The sequence below is a fragment of the Corythoichthys intestinalis genome, chromosome 21, assembly GCF_030265065.1.
Source record: "Corythoichthys intestinalis isolate RoL2023-P3 chromosome 21, ASM3026506v1, whole genome shotgun sequence".
Lineage (NCBI taxonomy): Eukaryota > Metazoa > Chordata > Actinopteri > Syngnathiformes > Syngnathidae > Corythoichthys > Corythoichthys intestinalis.
In genome coordinates, this window is record NC_080415.1 from 33974038 (window position 1) to 33993484 (window position 19447).

The 19447-nt window shown below is 39.6% G+C and overlaps 1 protein-coding gene across 3 annotated transcripts in view; it reads left to right on the plus strand.

The window, feature by feature from the left end:
• Positions 1-19447, plus strand: part of afap1l2 (actin filament associated protein 1-like 2) — a 62446-nt gene that overhangs the window by 9826 nt on the left and 33173 nt on the right. For all 3 annotated transcript variants that reach the window (XM_057826475.1, XM_057826478.1, XM_057826476.1), the window contains one exon: positions 16570-16698. In XM_057826475.1, the coding sequence (XP_057682458.1) occupies positions 16570-16698 (129 nt within the window). The remainder of the gene's footprint in view (positions 1-16569; positions 16699-19447) is intronic.

Consider the following 19447-nt stretch of genomic DNA (forward strand, 5'->3'; position numbering starts at 1 on the left):
GAAACCAATTGAATAATTAAAAGTCAAGTTATTAGCAATTGTTTCCACAAAAAATGGATAAGCGACAACACTTTTGTCAGGGACTGTGATACAGTACACATATATGAACCTATATAGTGCTCTTTTGGCTTGTCAGTGTGGCAGTAATATTATTCGTTTCTTTGCAGAAGATAAAGACTATTTTTAAGATAGAAATTGATTTTTTTATTTAGTTGTGGTTGCAAAAATCGATTCCTAATCGGGTTGTAAAACTGCTAATTGTTAGCACATCAATGTTTTGTTCTATTGTATAGTAGCTTCAAGCTAGCAGATCCGATAGCAGTTATGTTACTTTGACATGCGAGTTGGGTCATTTGCACTCGCAATTTAAAGAAAAAAAAATTGCCTTGTATCGCATAATAATTTTTAACTGATGTGACTTTTGCTGATGCAGTTGAAGGAATAGGAAAATTACAGTGGCGAGCAAAACTAACTTTTGGCAGTTTTTCATCAAGAATTTTGCATCGTCAAGAGAAATTCAAACCCAGGGAGAGATTTTTTTAAGCAAATGAAAGTTCACTTTGCTAAAGAAAACAGGAAGACATGATTGACTTTAGTGTGCAGCACAAAAAACATCATGGATTTGGCTAGCCATGCTTTTAATGCGACACACGCACATGAATTATAACGTTTTATTGGTGACAAACAACCACACGGACATTTAAAAAAGCTTTAAAAATCAATGCACTCATAAAAATGACTATAAGAGTCTTTCAGCTTGCTGTTGTCGTTTATTTTTGTGCAAATGCTGCTAACCGCTGCTTTTAAATTGTGCTTGATTGAGCACATTTCACTTGAATGCATTCAGAGTGAGAGTGAAACTTTTTTTTTTCCCGCTCCCTAAAGTTGTTTGCACTGCGGCCACCGATCAATTCCAATAGCACTGACATTGTTCTCAAAGCATTCCACGCATTCCTGTAGTTATTATTTGGGATGAGCAAGGCCGCCGCCGTTGCCGTTTTTCACACCGCGCTGGGCTTCCCGGTCGGCCGGATCGTATCAACGTGATGGTAGAAACCTTTTTGGCTTTTCCCTTTTAGCTTTTTAATTGCGGAGAACAATACCCAGCTGTCAAAGTGAAGGCAGGACGCTTTGAAAGAAACAAGTGTTGACTCCCACTTGCTGTATGTCAATGGAGCACTGTTGCTTGATGATAAAATTCATCTTTTTTCATGTCTTTCATGTCATTTCATTCATGGGGGCGCTCAGGCCCACTCGGGGAAATTTGTGAGGAGCATTCATGGGGTTTTTAACTCATTGGCTGCCATTAACAGCAAAAGACATCCAATTCATTTGAAGTAGGAGGGCTGGCCTAATGACTGTAAATCTACTAGTGTTGAACTCATTTAAATTCACAGTTGGGTTGAAAAAAGCCGTATGATTGCACGTCTATCATTGCCAATGGAGGTGAAGGAGTTCATTTAAAAAGTTAACCGCTTAATGCCTGAATTTACATGTAACGACGATGCATAAAGCATCGGAGGAATACACAACTAAAAATAGTATTAATTAAAAAAATATATTATAGATAATTAAAAAATACAGCTACAAATTTTCAAATAAAAAACCTAAAATGTAAAACTTAATAAATTATACATTTTGAAAATAAAACAGGAATTCATTAATACATTCTGTATTATTTTTATATATATATTTTTTTTTTTGGAAAAATATTTTCTTTAATTTAAAATCTTTTAATTTTCATATCTTGAGTTATTTTTTTTTTTCTACGTCCTTTTATTTATTTTTATTTTTATCTTTTGAAAAATTCGTTAAATACTGTACATACATACATATACAGATGTATATACCGTAATTTTCGGACTATAAGCCGCTACTTTTTTCCTTCATTTTGAATCCTGCGTTTTATAGGGCGGCTTACTTGTTGAATTATTTGGGTTAATAGCTAGCACTTTATATGAGAGCAGCGTCATAAAACTGTCATAAGACCGTCATAATTATGACATGACACTATCATGGGCAATACCGACAGCATTTGACAGATGTCATTACGTGTAATCCAGCAAATTACATCACTAACTCCATTTATGTCCAGTTTGGATCTTTTACATCCATTTGAAAAGTGAGATAATTTGGTATCTGTTATAAGCATTCATTCTCATGACAGTGCCATGTCATAATTATGATTGTCTAATGACAGTCTTATGGCAGCACTGTCAATTAAAGTGTTACCAAATACCATAACTAGGAATTATTGAAACAACTGGAACAGTAACTGAAGAAATAATTAGCACGAAACATGAATTGTGATTGTTATTTATATCTGTAGTGGTGCAACGCATGCTAGGAGCCATGCTGGATGACAAAAGTGTTGACAGCAGGTGGCAGCAGAGGTTGACTGTCTCCCCCAAAGGACCAATGATGGCCAAATGAAGCTTCTTTGCAGCCAATTGGTTCAAAGCTTCATGGTGGTTCATTTGGTCTTATGACAGTCATATGATGCCGCTGTCAAATAAAGTGTGACCGGTTAATATCTTTTCGTGTAAATATCCCATAATACAGTGAGGACAGCTTTGGTTTATAGTCCCGTGTGGTCTATAGTGCGAAAATTACGGTACATAGATGATCCCTCGTTTTTCGCAGTTAATGGGGACGCCCCCTCACCGTGAAAATCGAAAATCCACGAAGTAGGGGCGGAGCTTATTTACATTAAACATTTGGTGTGTTCAGTGTATTTATTCAGATTTAAAACCATTGGAAAGAGACATAAGGGACATGTTTTTCCATTTTTCTCCCTATGTATAATTTTAAAAAATATGTATCCTTTTACAAATGGTCTTTAAGCACAGCAAATGTAATAATTATGATATAAATGAGATGTACAGTATGTAAAAGAAAACAATGATTTGTACATGTGTACATGCATATATCCTAACTAAATATTTTTTTAATTGAAAAAAAATCCAGGATGGACTGAGAGCACAAAGTTTGAAGCACAACGTAGTGAGAGATCACTATACTTAAACATATGTAAATATCTGTGATAATTACATTTAACTGTGACATTAACTGACATTAAGAGCGATACACTGTCTAAATGGCTTGGACATCTATTGCCGTCAATGTCGCTGAATCATGGTCTTTCAATGCCAGCCATCCGAATTCAAATGTATTGAAAGTCTATCGCTGCCAATGGCAGTTGTCCAATGTCGACACTCAACCGAGTGACACAAGTTCATGTAAAGGCCAGGAATATGAAAGTTCACTTCGAGTGCGTCATAAAAAAAAAAAAAAAAAAAAAATTTAAACTGAAATTGAAGAGGAGTAGCGAGATGCCGAACGGGATCTAGGAGAAAGCGGCAGGTGGGGGAATCCGGAAAACATTCCGAGGAGGGGCACTGAGATGACAAGGCCGGGCATTGTTTGGGACTGCGAACCGAGAGCAGCCAGTTTCAGTGCAGGAGAGAAGAAAGGAGAGTTCATCTTCCCACTCGCCAACTCGCAAACAATTTTTTTTTTTCAAATTCTTACGGGAGGGGCAGGCAGAGAACGTCTATTGATGTTAATGGTAAAGGGGATTTTTCAAGGTCTCTAAAAACAAATGGGCATTTCTTAGGGTATGTCTACATTAGGACGGATAAGTACTTAAACATATAGTTATTTAGCCAATACCATGTGTCAGCCACACTAGCCTCCATTTTCTCACACTGTTTAAGTCGCTATTTTTTGAAGAATTTCTTGACCTGCCTCTTAGTCCAATCCATTTGAACTGGTAAGGGTCATGGCCTGTAACTGGTCTGAACTCAGTCCAATTGAAAATCAATGGCAAACAGCATGGATTTGATGACTATCCATGTCAATGGTGGTAAATGAGTTAAGAATCTAATCATGGATCTTATCTTTAGACTGGTACGCCATCTCCATCTTGAGTGTTTGCCATTACTGCATTGTAAACAATGGAGGCAAATGTTACTTTGTCACTCCTTATTTTCCATGTGGATGCGCTTGTGAACATCTGTAGTACTTTGTCAACACCTCTACGACCCTCCACACTAAGAAATCTCGTTTCATTTTCACAGTCATTGTTTTTACGGTGTGTTTCCTCTCCAAAAATGAGCTTCTGCATCTATGTGGAAATGAACTTCTGGTTCAGAGGTGAACCAAGTTGACGTAATATCTCAGGTTTGCTCCTTTTCGCGCATGCTTGGTCTCTGTGCAAATTTGAGTTTACTTTGTAGCAGCACCAAGTAGAGGTCTAGGTCAAAGGATATATGGACGTTTTCCAACATCGGCAATTGGCCGATTAACAAAAATAAATAAATTAGCCGATAAATAAAGGATTTTTAGCAGGCATCTTTTTAAGCAACTGTGGCCGCCGCTGACTGATGGTAGGACCCCGGAAGGACCCTGTGGCATCTTGAAGGCAGGCCGCTATAGGAAGCTTCAGGCTGGTTTGCCTGGTTTGTAAATATTGTGAGATTTTACAACGTTGCTTTAGCCTTTTAAGGTGTTTGCTGAGTGATCCTTACACTCTAAATGTAACTTGTAGCGTTAGCGTAGAATTTGCGTTAGCACTAGCTTTAGCATGGGGGAGCATCCTCTTAAACTCTCACTCATTTACTTCTTGTTGTGACTTCCTGGTGCGTTTAATGATTTGAAAATAATGTACTGTTCTTGCCAAGTGTGTATAATCATAAAAACAAGTGCTGTTGTTTGTTGGGTTAGCCGCACTAGACCGAATTAATACATTAAGTCTCAAGTCATCATGGTAAATTTGAAGCTGTTGAAGAAATTAAAAAAAAAAAAAAAAAATCTTTTCACAATCTGCGTGCTATAAAAAGTATATCGGCTTACAAAAATCAGCTTTGGATATCAGTAATTGGCTCAAATTTTTCTTAAATATCGGTATTGGCATTAGCATTTGAAAAGCCAGTGTTGGTCGATCTCTAGCAAGAAGTCCTAAACGCACTTTAACATCAGTGTGGCCAAGAGTGATGTTGGGTGAGAAATACCATGTACAAAATGATAGTGTAGAAGTAGACATAGTGTTGTACACTCAAGACCGGTTTTGGTTCAAGACAAATGTTGAAGGTCTTGGTCTCGATTTCTAAAAGACATCCAAAGTTTTGATCTTGACTCAATGTCAGTGATTCCTGATTTCAGGCAAATATTGGTCAGGTCTCAGTGTGGTCTTCAGCACAACACTGCTGTCGTATGAGGTCACTTATTTCGAACCCCTGTGACCCCTGGTTGCAAAACAAATTCCACTTGTCCCGCAAGGCGCCACTTAGAATAGACCGTCCCAAGAACAGAAAAACTGATTGTGGATGCGTTCAGAGAGCGAGTGAAAGTAAAACTTGTAGAGGATTGGGAGCACCAAGCGTTGCAACAAGTTCAGCAAGGCCACAAATTTGACCTTAAAATATGGTTTATGCTTCTGCGTCGGGCCAACGGCATAGATACAGCATCGACCCTATGCCGAAGCTCTGCATTGAAGTGACGCATTGTGCTGTAGAAACCAGTGGGGTGTGTCCTTATCTTTCTGTGGTTTCGCCGGCTTTCGCAGAGCTTCAATAGCGATATCTCGCTACAAATTGTTTGCCATTTGGCAGTCCTTGGAGTGTTTCGAAGAGGAATTGTAAAGATGATAATATTTCCTTCCTTCCTCGACGATTCTTTCCTCAATCTGGTCCAATTTTTTTTTTCGTTAAGACAACAGTTTGAAAAAATGGCGGGATTGTTGCTTGTATCTATGTTGGCCGAAAATAGCAATCATGGAAATGGTATTTTGTGTGGACCAATCACGGTCCTTGCTGTTCACAAAGCAACTTGTCACTGTGATGCGTAGTCAGAATATTTGGGACGGCGTAGGGTCCAAGAAGTTTATGCCGTTACTCCATAAGTAAGCTCCACAAAGAAATAGTCTCACTTGTGAGCGTATCAAGGCCTCATCAGGGGGCGCGGTTAATTCGGAAGCTAGCGTGGCCCATAAAAAGATGAAAAGGAAGACGGCGTTGGCGCTACCTGGAAGCGAGCGGCCGGGGGCCTACCTTGGAACCCAGCGGACGCACTCCCGTGACTTTACTGGCCACAGAAGCCCAGGCAACATGTGCTTTTTCTTTTGAAGGTCTTTACAGGAGGTTTGCGTTCGTGCCCCACGGCAAGCAGTTAATGAGTATGTGAAGTAGCTTTTCTTTAGGGGTGCCGCATTGCTTGTTAGGTTTTTTTTCTTTCTACGGTACCTACTTCCACTTTCAACGGACTTTAATTAAGGGCCCTTTCACATTAGACCAAGAGCACCACGGTCCGGTTGGAGAGCTACCTCCCAACAACACTTGCAAATACTTGTTAAAAAGGCTCAATATTCACACTGCGCCAACCGAACTTGGACGTGGACGAAAGGCGCACTCATTGATTGGACAAATTTAGAAGTGGAAATACCTGCCTTTCTTTTTCTTGTGCATTTGCCACTTATTGCCACAGTTAACATTGAGGCTTTGGGCCTCTTTTGACCTCGTTGTGAGTTTGTAAGGTTGTGACTTCTGATTAAACAAACTTGATGCCAATCAAAATGTTTGTTCTTCTTTTTCCCGAAATTAGAATCGATAAGCGAATCGATAAAGAATCGAATCGTTAAGCAATATCGATAATGGAATCGGAATCGTAAAAATCGTATCAATTCCCATCCCTACTAGGAGGCATGTTGGACGACAACAGTGTTGACAGCTGGTGGCAGCAGAGCTTAATTATCTGCCAGTAATGGCCAAATGAAGCAATGAAGCTTTGCAGCTCATTGGTTCAGAGCTTCATGGTGGTTCATTTTGTCTTCTGACAGTCTTTTGTTGCCGCTGTCAAATAAATATTTACCGGTTAATACCTTTTGGTGTAAATACTGTAGAGCTGAAACGAATACTCGAGTAACTCGAGTTTAAAAACTGATCCGAGTAATTTTATTCACCTCGAGTAATCGTTTATTTTGACAGCTCTAAGCATCACGTTTCGCTCGGACTACTTTTAATGCGGGACAACGCGCTGACGTCACGTGCGTAGAGGAAGAAGCAATAAAAAAATATAAAAAACATTTCCGCAGCCGACAGCACTCGAAACTACGCCGACGTTGCTAAAAACTAGCCCGCATGATGTTAAGTTGGTAGCAGGTAGCATCTGATGAGTCTCATAGAGATTGCATGTGTGTTGAACTAGATGTGAAATGACAGACTCGGCCGCGTCTGGGCAGCGTTAATAAACAGCCGCCATCTTAAAGCAGTAGAGCGCTAGGCGCTAATAAAGAGCGCTAAGCGCTAATAAATAAGATTAACGTTACTGAGTCACTAGCTCACCTAACGTTAGCCCTGCGGAGGGCTAGGTTTCTATTAATTATGACCACTTTCGATGCGTGGCTAACGTGTCTTACATACAGGCTTTAACTTAACATAGCTTTGTGGAGTGATGAGGGTGTAAAATAAAAACTCAATAAGGCTAACTATCAATTTTAGCTTAGTAGTCATTGCTGGATAAAACACCAAGTAGCACTGGTCCCTAATGTGCTCCAATACAGCCTGTATCATACATTTATTTTGAACACTGCAAAAACTCAAAATCCTATCAGGACTTACAGTTTAGAGTAACGTAACACTTCACTAGAACTTAAAAATGGCTTGGCACAAATGGAAATTCAATGGAAACACGTGGGAAAAAATCCTAACTTTTAAGTGATGTGTGTTATCAAGCGTAATGGCATTTTTAGGTACTGTATATGTGTATATATATATATATATATATATATATATACATATATATATATATATATATATATATTTTAAATAAGATCCAAAGGTTTTTTGAGTGAAAGCAGTGAATTTGTCTTTTTTTATTCTAGTTACATCTGAGATGCAATTGTTGGCTGTTTTCAACAATATACATCGAAAATAAAGACATTGATTGACTGAAAATGGTTCAAGATTAGATGAAATGTCTTGTTTTCTCATGTATATTTATAATTGCTATTCACCTAAAAATGTTTTATTCGATTACTCGATTAATCGATAGAATTTTCAGTCGATTACTCGATTGCTAAAATATTCGATAGCTGCAGCCCTAAAATACTGTATCCCCTAATACAGTGGGGACAGCTGCGACTTATAGTCCAGTGCGCCCTATCTATGAACAAATGTGGTTTTCATGTCAAATTTGGTGGGTGGCAGCTTATCGTGTGTGTTTAAAAAGGCACTGCTTAACCCTTTAACTTTTCAATGAAGACTTCAAGTGTGACTAATGCTGTTTCCAACCATCTTCTAAATGTGCCGCTCCATATTTTGTTCGAGGTTTTCAGAGCAAAAGAAGAAAAAAAAAAACAGTGCGGGAGTTGGCAGAGGCCGATTTGGAAGACGTGGAGTGAAATTACAATGTTTCTATTATTTGCTCATGCGAGAAGATTTGGACCGGTGGTGTATCGTAATCACTGGGTCCTCACTGCAGATGTTCTTTTGACAGGCAAACGTCCGTCCTTCCGGTCCGTTCTGATGCCAAAATGTTATTATTATTATAGAGTCGGCTGTTTTTATAGCACTTGCTTTGTGGCATTTTATTTTTTTCTGACAAAATGTCATGGAAAAAGATCTGAGTCGCTTTAAAAAGTAGCTGATAAAATTATGAATTGTTCCAGGAAGACAGCTGTCCCTCATTGTTTAACTTTCCACCATCAGTTTTTCGAGGGGTACTGGTGCAAACAAGACTTTTGGTGTCTTCGGGTCAGCAACGGGATTCAAACGGGAGGACGAGAATATTCTTTCTTGTCTTGTCTTTCTTTTCAACGCAGTGACACAAAAACACATTCAATGTTAGTGTCTCGTTTCCTTTCCGTTTTGTATTCCCACTTCCTTTTTTGGGACTTTCGTTTGCAGACTCTCGATGACGACAATCCCAAAAATCACCCATTTGTGTGGTCGTCACGTACACTGCGTTCAGACTGGAGGCATATTTGATTCCAATTGGATTTCGGCTGAAATCGGATTTTCAGGGCTGACTGTTCACACTAGTCACAAATCGGATGTGAGCCTGTTCAGACTGGGCCACATTATTGACTAACCAGACAGGTTGCTGTGGCAAGGAAGGCATCAGGCAACATAGAGTGATGTCACAGCCAGTCAAAACACCATCTGGGCTCTTCAGATGGTGAAGCATCTTGTCCACATTTGATATCAAACTACCTCCCATATGTGGTTTCAGTCAGTCTTGCAGAAATCAGATTTGGGTCTGTTCAGACTACAAAACAGCAACCCAGTGGAAATCTGGATTGGCTAAAAATCAGATTTTGTTTGCTAGTCTGAACAAGGCCTTATCTAAAAATGAATGACATCTGACATTAAAACCAGTGTTGATTTTGTCAACGATGACTATAGTGAAAATGTTTCGCCAACGAACAATTTTTTTCATGATGACGACGAGATGGTCACGTGCTAAAAACATATTTTTGGAGACTAAAACGTAACAAGACTTACCGTAATTTTCGCACTATAAATCTGTTTTTTCCTTTTATTTTAAATCCTGCAGTTTATAGTCCAGTGCGGCCTATTTATTGATTTATTTGGGTAAATAGGCATCGCATGCCTCCGAGCATGCATTGCAGCCTAAATAACAATCAAAATTCATGTTCTGTCCTAATTATTTATCCAGTTACTGTTCCAGTTGTTTCATTAATTGCTTGTTATGGTATTTAATAACACTTTATTTGACAGTGGCGTCATAAGACGGTCATATTTATGACATGACACTGTCACTGGCATTACTGAATGCTTATGTCATTAAGTTCATCCGGCAAATTATGTGCCGGATGACACTAACTCCATTTATGTCCAGTTTGGATCTTTTACATCCATTCAAAATAAAATAATTTGCGAGATTACACTAAATGACATCTGTTATAAGCATTCATTAATGCTCGTGACAGTGTCATGTCATAGTAATGATTGTCTAATGACAGTCTTATGGTGGCACTATCAAATAAAGTGTAAATAATTAGCAATTAATGAAACAACTGGAAAAGTAGCTGAATAAATAATTAGCACAGTACATGAATTTTGATTATTTACATCCGTAGCACTGCAATGCATGCTAGGAGGCATGTTGGACAGCAACAGTGTTGACAGCAGGTGGCAGAAGAGGTTGACTGTCTCCCCCAAGGGAGCAGTGATGAGCAAATAAAGCTTCTTGAAGCAATAAAGCTTTGCAGCCAATTGGTTCAAAGCTTCATGTTGGTTCATTTGGTCTTTTGACAGTCGTATGATGCCGATGTCAAGTAAAGCGTTACCGGTTAATATCTTTTGGTGTAAATATCCCATAATACAGCGAGGACAGCTGCGGCTTATAGTCCAGTGCGGCGTGTCTCTGGACAAATGCCATTTTCGTGTCACATTTGGTGGGTGGCAGCTTACTGTATATTCAAGTGCGCCGTATAGTGCGAAAATTACGGTATGTCAGTTTTCGTCTGACGAGACGAGAACGAGACGAAAATGCGCGATCGCTTCTCTCACATGTTTACTATGTGTGACATTTTATGTGCAGTTAGCCTGCATCGTAGCAGTGGCTAGTTGTGTCACTCATGTGACGTGCTGTGCTACCCCACTCATCAGTGCAATGTCCTCTTGCACACTAGCCACACATTAGGATTTGTTTCCTTATCTTGGCTAAAGAGAATATGCAATGTTGCTAAAGCCTTTAAAGTTCTGTGTTGAGTGATCATCACACACTAAATGTAACTCATTGCGTTAGCATAGCATTCACGTTTGCGTTAGCAGCGAGTGTACTCTTATACTCTCGGACAACATCTTTTCCATAAAGTTCATGGTGTCCAGGGTGTGTATAATTAATTGAAAATAATGTACTGTTTTCCTGCCGCGTGTGTATTATCACCTAGTTGCCGTCGTCCTTGTAGATGCTACAATATGTGCTCGTATGTTCTTTCGAAATAACTGTGAACCTTATTTTGGGAGTAATTTTTAAAAAATCTTACAGACGACCCTATTTTTAGTAAATGTCGACTAAAACTAGACCAAATTAGTCTTGAGTTTTCGTCATCAAAAACTATGACTATCACTAATAAGTATTATCGTCCAAAAGGAAAATTAAAAGGAAAACCAAAAACAAAACTGATTAACACAATGACAATTTATTTTGATTTTACACGAAAACAGGTTTTTCGATTAATAGATGCAACAACAACATTATTCCATGAAAAATTTATTGCTAATGGTTGATTAAAATCTCTTTAAAATCAGGGGGAACAATTTTGATATTTGTGGGAGGGGGTTAATAGCCAACTAAACTGATGAAAAGGCCTAAGTGAAAAACATTGTGATGGAGGGGAAAAAAGGAGAGTCAGTGTGGCAAGTCCAGATGTGCAAATGGTAGTAGTGTGTTTCTATTTTGCACATCTGCCACTGCACCACATCCCAAAATACGAGCTAGCAAGCGAGCGTTGGGAGGGAAGGAGCGAGTTTGATTCATCCCAAGAGGACGATTTGGAAGCGTCCGAAACGTGACCTCAAACTGACGAGCTCCTCGCCCAAAACATCTTGCGTTTCGGTCGACTTTATTGCATCACCGCAATGATGTGAACCCCACCGACCCCCTTTTTTCAACAACATGAAACGCTTCTACATGTTGACAAACCACAAAAAAGGTTGCATCAGTCAGAAGGCGGCTGTATTTAATGAAAACAAAATTATTAATCATGAGCAAGCATTTTGGGAAGTTTACTGTATTTTAACTTATAGGCTGCCATGTCCAGTCCTTTTGATCTGGGAGGGTTGGGTTGTATTTTAACTAGAGCTGTCAAACGGTTAAAATTTTTAATCGAGTTAATCACAGCTTAAAAATTAATTAATTGTAATTATTCGCAATTTAAACCATCTCTAAAATATGCCATATTTTTCTGTAAATTATTGTTGGAATGGAAAGATGAAACACAAGACGGACATAAACATCTAACATACTGTACATAAGTACTGTATTTGTTTATTAAAACAATCAATCAACAAGATGGCATTAACATTGTTAACATTCTGTTAAAGCGATCTATGGATAGAAAGACTTGTAGTTCTTAAAAGATAAATGTTAGTACAAGTTATAAAAAATTTTTATATTAAAACCCCTCTTAATGTTTTTGTTTTATTAAAATTTGTAAAATTTTCAATAAAAAAATAAATGCCAGTTCTCTTTGCATTGAGCGCTTTTCTTTTTGTGAACATTTTTTGAGAGATAAGAATATTATTTTTGTTGTGCATCCACTAAATGATACTGTAGCGACTTAACTGTTCCGACCAAATGCATGATGGGACGTTGGGTAACCATGACTGTCAGTGGTGGCTGCAAATGGTATACAGTATGTTCTGCGTTGTGTTCAATTAGGCGTGTTAAGAAAATAATCATCCTCTGCTCCCCCCAAATGCATGATCGGAAGCTGGGCAACCAAGATTGTCATTAGTGGCTGCAAATGGTATACAATGTGTTCTGCGTTGTGTTCAATCAAGCGTGTTAAGAAAAAGATCTTCTGTTGCTCCGCCCAAATGCATGATAGGAAGTTGGGCAATCATGACTGTTAGTAGTGGCTGCTAAAGATTATTCCGATTAAAGATCATTCCGTGCATGTGTTAATTGCGTCAAATATTTTAATGTGATTAATTAAAAAAATTAATTACAGCCCGTTAACGTGATAAATTTGACAGCCCTAATTTTAAGTCATAGCCTGCCATTGACGGGGATAGACGTCCAATCCTTTTGATCTGGGAGGGTTGAACTTTCGTTTGTTTGTTGCCAGAACTTGTAGCACAAATCTGCTAATCCCAAACTCATTTCAATTCACAGCAGAAAGATGATTGGACGTCTATCGTCATCAATGATATGGTCCGAAGAATTCTGCCTAGCAACAAGTGACACTGTCGTTGTTGGATAAAATATATCCTGTCGTATGGATTCCATTTTATTTTATTAAACTCATTGGTTGACATTGACGGCACTAGACATTCAGTCTGTTGGAACATCTAGGAAAATGACAAACATATTTTCAATTGAAGGGATAAGAAAGCTGTCTAAAATTTCAATGTAAACTCAAAGATTTAAACAAAGCCATCTCCCCAGTGCCTTTGCCTGACATGCAGCCCCATATCATCAGGGAGGGAATTTTGATGTTTTCTTCAGGCAGTCATCTTTGTAAATCTCACTGGAACAGCACCAAGCAAAAGTTCCAGCATCATCAACTTGTCACGCAGATTCTTGACAAGGTAATGGAGTGATTCCATGTATATTTCCCTGCACTTGCACTATAAAAGTAACATTTACTGACCACTACAATGTTTTTTATTCATTTCTTTTAGTGTTTCTGAATGCTAAAGAGTTGCACTTTTGAACTATTTCATTATTTTTTTCAAGCTTTTTATCCGAGTTTGTTCGACATGACAAAATGTCTGACTGAGTGCTCATCCGAGACTGGTGATTCCAAACTTTTTGCAAGGGGTTGTACTTGCCCTAACCCGCCAAAATTCAGACATTAATCTTTTATAATGCATGAAAACATGTAACAAATACATGTTAAGATTAGATTATTGCACATTAAACATAAAATCAGAGCTGAGCATCACGCAAAAAAACAAGAATAGAGTATTACCAAGAATAGAGTAAAGAATAAAAGTTAATACACTCATGTAAAGCTGTCGGAACACAAGGGGCGAATGAAGGACGCTGGGATACCTACATACACATACTGTACAGTAGAGGTCCCTCTGAGCCAATTGTATGCCAGGAATGCTAGGCAATAGCCAATGTCATAGCAGCTAGAAGTATGTTACGTTCAGTAAACTCTGGGAGCTGCGAGTACTAGCCATACTGTATTTTTGCCTTTCGTATCCTGAAATTTGTTACGTAACAAGAGGCAATATTTTCCCATTGTGGCGTGTCTTAACCTGGAAATTTTGTATGTAGAGACATTCGTAATTACCACTAGATTATATTTTTTATTTCATAAGCAAACGTGCGATGCCTGAAAGCACTGTTTTTGTTTCGTAAGAATGTTTTCCAACCTTTGGGGCAAAACTCTTCATGACCTTCCAAACTGTTTTGCACATTTTTAATCAGAAAATTCATTTAGTTGGAGGCAAATCTTGATAAAAAGTTGTTTATCGAACTGTTAATGAATCAAAACAAACCTCAGGCTACAGTTGGCTAAATTCCCGCATGGTGCACTCTTCAATTCTTTGGAAACTTTCATTGAGCGCATTATTCCACTTCCTGTTTACCACACAGACCATTGGAAGGGGGGGGTAAGGGCACGTCCTGTCAGCTGACTGCCTTTCCCAGGGACCCCCGCACCCATAGGTTCATCTGAGTCAATGTCCGCAAACAAACGTGAAAGCAAAAGTGGCCTTGAGCCACAAGCGAGTCCAGCTTTGGGAGCAAAAGCAATAGACTGGAAGCGGCTTCTAAACTTTGGCGACCTTTCCATTGTTGGCAAACGTGAAAACGCACAACACAACTAATCGAGTAACTTATAACATTGTCAAAGTCGAACAAGAATCAGCAAAGAATGGAAGAAACAAGCTGACGCAGCATGAGCAGAAGTCTTTAAAAATAGTCCAGCTGTTGAGGGGGCTGTGGTCCGTCATTTGCATTATGTAAAGCTTAGTTGTGACATCGTCTTCCTGTCCGACGTCTTTGAAGTCCCACTTAGTGGTCGACGCTTTGAAGAGAAGCCGTCCTTCATACACCCTCGGTGAAAAGTTTGGAAACTCTTTCTCATTCGACTGATAGTTGGAAGGCTCAAAACTTAGGATATCATCTCTAATATGTGCGCCGTGGGTTAATAGGGACGGACGTCGTCATTTGTCAACCGTCTTGAAGGGAACCTTGAACCTAAAGACTTGTCGGCTCTAATAAGCCACTATTGTTCTCTTTTACTAAAATAATTTATTACAAACACATATATAATTGCCATTGATTTAAAAATCGGAGGGCGCCATGTTTTACTCGTGCAGTGCATACTGGTGGTGATGACGCAGTTGGGCTGGACTGGGAGAATATCTGTGCTAGCTAGCAAGTGAAGCGAGTATGACGACTGCCATAATTTTGTCCCATTCTGCTGCTGGTCAGATTGTTTTCCTAGAGAGCAGTGGGATGAGTTCCCAATTTTGCACCTGCAGTGTCTTTAAACCGATCCTAGGCGGCTTGCCGAGAATTGACTTGCTGCCATTTTACAGTTTGTATATCCCTTTGTTGCTAGTTGCATCATTGCCTTGTTTCTTTTCTAGAGATGCACGATAATATCGGTAACCGATAATTATCGGCCGATAATTGCAATTATGACGTCACACAGATAATCCAGATAAAACAAAATTCAACCGATAATTATATACTTGATTTAGCCTCCAAATGTGCGCAATCAACAGTTTTGTCCAATTCTGCTAGTTTTAAGGAGGAGTTTTTGCAGTGTAGTAATGTGATATATGTTAGGAACGGCTTACTCTTAAAGGCATTTTTGTGCAACTTGGGTGTTTATTCTCTAAGTAATTGTTGCCAAAAGCGTAGCATTACAAAATGTCATTGCCATTGTTTAGATGTTAGAATTTACTACTTGTTCACATTTGATGTAGAAAAAAATAGCACTAAATTACATTTTTGCACAGTAAAATTTGATCTTTGTATACTTTAAAATTTTACATACATATATGAATAGAATTATCGGCGTGACATTATCGGTTATCGGGTGCAAGGGGCAGGAAATTATCCGTTATCGATATCGGTTGAAAAATGTATTATCGTGCATCACTATTCTTTTCATTTGTCTGCCTCTCACAGCGGGTTTCCCTCAGGGTTTTTTTTTTCATTGATCCCGACCTACTGTTTCTCTCTTTTCACGATTGTATGGTTTTTTTTTTTGTAATAATTCAAGTTTGAGAACTCTACCTCTGAAATGCCCTGGCCCGTCGCTATTATTGCTGCCTTGTTGTGTTTGCCAGAGCGCTGCGGTGAAGCAGGGCATGATCCTCCCACCTAGCCAATCGTCTTTGCGTTTGCAACGTTGTCCCCACCCCCTTCCCAGCTCTCCCCTTTCACTCTGCTCTCTCCAGGCAGGCAGCTGATGGGTGACAAAATCAGACATCTCGTGCTTCATTCAACCAAATTGTCGTAACGCGCCCCTTCACATCCTCCGTAACGGTAATCGTGTTGGAAAGATGGGAAAAGTAATTAGATTACTCACTACTGAAAAAAATAACGCTGTTAGAAATGCTGTAATACTCTAACGCCGTTATCGCCAACACTGCATACAGAAACATTAACAAGCAGTGACCCAAAATCTATTGGAGTTTACCGACCGCTATTAAAGCATTACCACGCAATTCCTCCAGAAATTGCATCTCTCTTAGGAGGATGTTGTTATCCGCTATCCATCTAGATTTCGTCGAACAGGAAGTGCATACATTTGTCATGTAATTTGTAACACATACAGAAACATTTGCAAAAAGTGACTTTTTGGTTGACTGTATTCTGAACTTTTGTTTGTTATATGTGTGCTCTTAGTGCTGGAGCAGCTCCTCATGGAGCTCCACCACTTCCTGCTCATCCTGGACAAAGAGACCTTGAGCGGCAACGCCACCGTCCACAAGGGATTGCTAGCCGACCTGCTCCAGTCCTACGGCACATCCAACGGTACCAGTCCTCGTATCGCTGGCTTGTATCGTCACGGATATTCTGTTCCGAAAACAAACCTCGGGTCCGACTTCCCGCTCAACTCTCGTGAGAACACGTTTCAACAAAGCGCCGCAAAAATTCGCACGGAAATGTATTCCAGCCTCCATAAATAACAGCGGCCCGCCGGCAGTTTCATGTTTTCAGCGTCGGAGCCACCGGCAAAGAAAATAAACAAGATTTGAACGATCGCAAATGTTCCGCGATGAACAGAGGCGTCAGTTTGCAACCGCTGCATCTGATGTGGATCCGCCGAGGCCCCGCGAGAGTTTAATAATTACGTGGTGCTTAGAAAGATAGCAAAATAAGGAAAGCGGACACATTTCCAGGGAGATATTGTCAAACTGCTAGCTTGGCACGCCGGCCTAACTTTGGCCATGTATACGATACATAGCAAGTCAGTCTGGTCTTCAGTGGTTTGGGATGGATTTCAAAATCCATGCTAGACGTCGGGCCTGGGGTAAAGTGGGCCGGAGCCAAGCACCGCCACCTCAGAGTTTAACTCCACCTCCTTAATCAAATAAACAAATCATTCAATTCATACTTAATTCAAGCACCCATAGATTGTATATTAAGGTAGCGCCACAGACTACAGTGGTATAAAAAAAAAATACCTGAACCTTTTGGAATTTCTCACATTTCTGCATAAAATCACCGCCAAATGTGGTCTGATCTTGGTCAAAATCACACAGATGAAAATACAGCATCTGCTTTAACTAAAACCACCCAAACATTTATAGGTTTTCATATTTTAATGAGGATAGCTTGCAAACAACGACAGAAGGGGGAAAAATAAGTAAGTGAACCCTCTGCCTAAGGAGACAGTCAGGTGTGTGTCCAATCACTGATGAGTGTTTTAAAGCTACCCTGCCAACTATAAAGCACACACCTGGAAAGAATTGTCTTGGTGAGAAGCATTGTCTGATGTGCGTCATGGCTCGGTCAAAAGAGCTGTCTGAAGACCTGTGATCAAGGATTGTTGATTTGTTTAAAGCTGGGAAAGGATACAAAACCATCATAAAAGCCTGGATTTTCATCAATTGACAGTCAGAGAAGTTGTCTGCAAATGGAGAGAGTTTGGTGCAGTTGCTTCTCTCCCAAGGAGTAGCCGTCCACCAAAGATTACGCAGCGCAGAATACTCAGAGAGGTAAAAAAAGAACCCTAGAGTGTCTGCTCAAGACTTACAGAAATCACTGGCATAGTCCAATATCTATGTGCACACATCAACTTTGTATAAAACTATGGCCAAGAATGGTGTTCATGGGAGAACACCACGGAGGAAGCCACTGCTGTCCAAAAAAAAAAAAAAATTTTTTTAATAAAAAAAAAACATTGTTGCTCTTTTAATGTTCGCAGAAAGGCACTTGGACACTTCACAGAAGTTATGGCAAAATATTTTGTGGACTGATGAAATCAAAGTTGAATTGTTTGGGAGTAACACACAACGTCATTTGTGGAGGAAAAATGGAACAGCTCACCAACATCAACACATCATCCCCACCATGAAGTATGGTAGAGGGAGCATCATGATTTGGGGCTGTTTAGCTGCCTCAGGCCCTGGACAACTTGCAATCATTAATGGAAGAATGAATTCAAAAGTTGATCAGGATGTTTTGCAGGAAAACCTGAGGCCGTCTGTCAGACAGTTGAAGCTAAAAAGAGGATGGATACTGCAACAAGACAAAGATCCAAAACACAGAAGTAAATCAACTTCAGAATGGTTTCAGAAGAACAAAATACACGTTCTGGAGTGGCCAAAGTCAAAGTCCAGACTTGAACCCCATTGAGATGCTGTGGCATGACCTAAAGATAACGATTCAGGCCAGACATTCCAGTAGTCTGACTGAACTACAGCAGTATTGTAGAGAAGAATGGGCCAAAATTAGTCCTGATCGATGTGCCAGACTGATCTGCAGCTACAGGAAGCGTCTGGTTGAAGTTATTGCTGCCAAAGGGGGGGGCCCACAAAATATTAAATGGGATGGTTCACGTACTTACCCCCACGTACTTCACTGTTGCCACTAGAGGGCAGTGTATCCACCCAAATTAATCGATTAATCGTTGCAGTACTAGCTGACATGCTCAACAAATCAGAGCGCAATATCAACCTCTGCTTGCCCCGCCTTCTTTTACACGCAGCATCTACCGAGTCAGTTAAATCAGTGTTTTTGAACCACTACTGTGCCATGGCGTAGTGTCTGGTGTTTTTACGTCAAACTGCAAGGACAACACTTCAGGGCTGCCGGTCTTCGTTGTCGCCGAAGGAGACAGTGTATTTTACACGTCATTACCTGCACAAAAACCGAGCACCCATTTTAAGGGGCTAGTGCACATGCTTGGGTGATCGAAAAAGAAATAACAGTTGCTCACTCAAGCACGGGTGCTGCCAGGGATTATCAATTTGGGCCCCACCACCAGTGCCGGGACACACACACATTTAGAGTATCTGCTACGTAACTTCCTGCATTCTGGTGAATCTTTACACACTACTTTGTGCATTTTCTGCATTAATTTATGAGGAAAATATATTAATGTAAACATACAGCGTATAGAGCAATAATGAACAGACTGATATAATCTATAAGAAATGTACTGAAGGCCATCTTTTACAATCTAAATAATATTTTTATTAGGGCTGTCAAAATTATCGCGTCAACGGGCGGTAATTAATTCTTTTAATTAATCACGTTAAAATATTTGACGCAATTA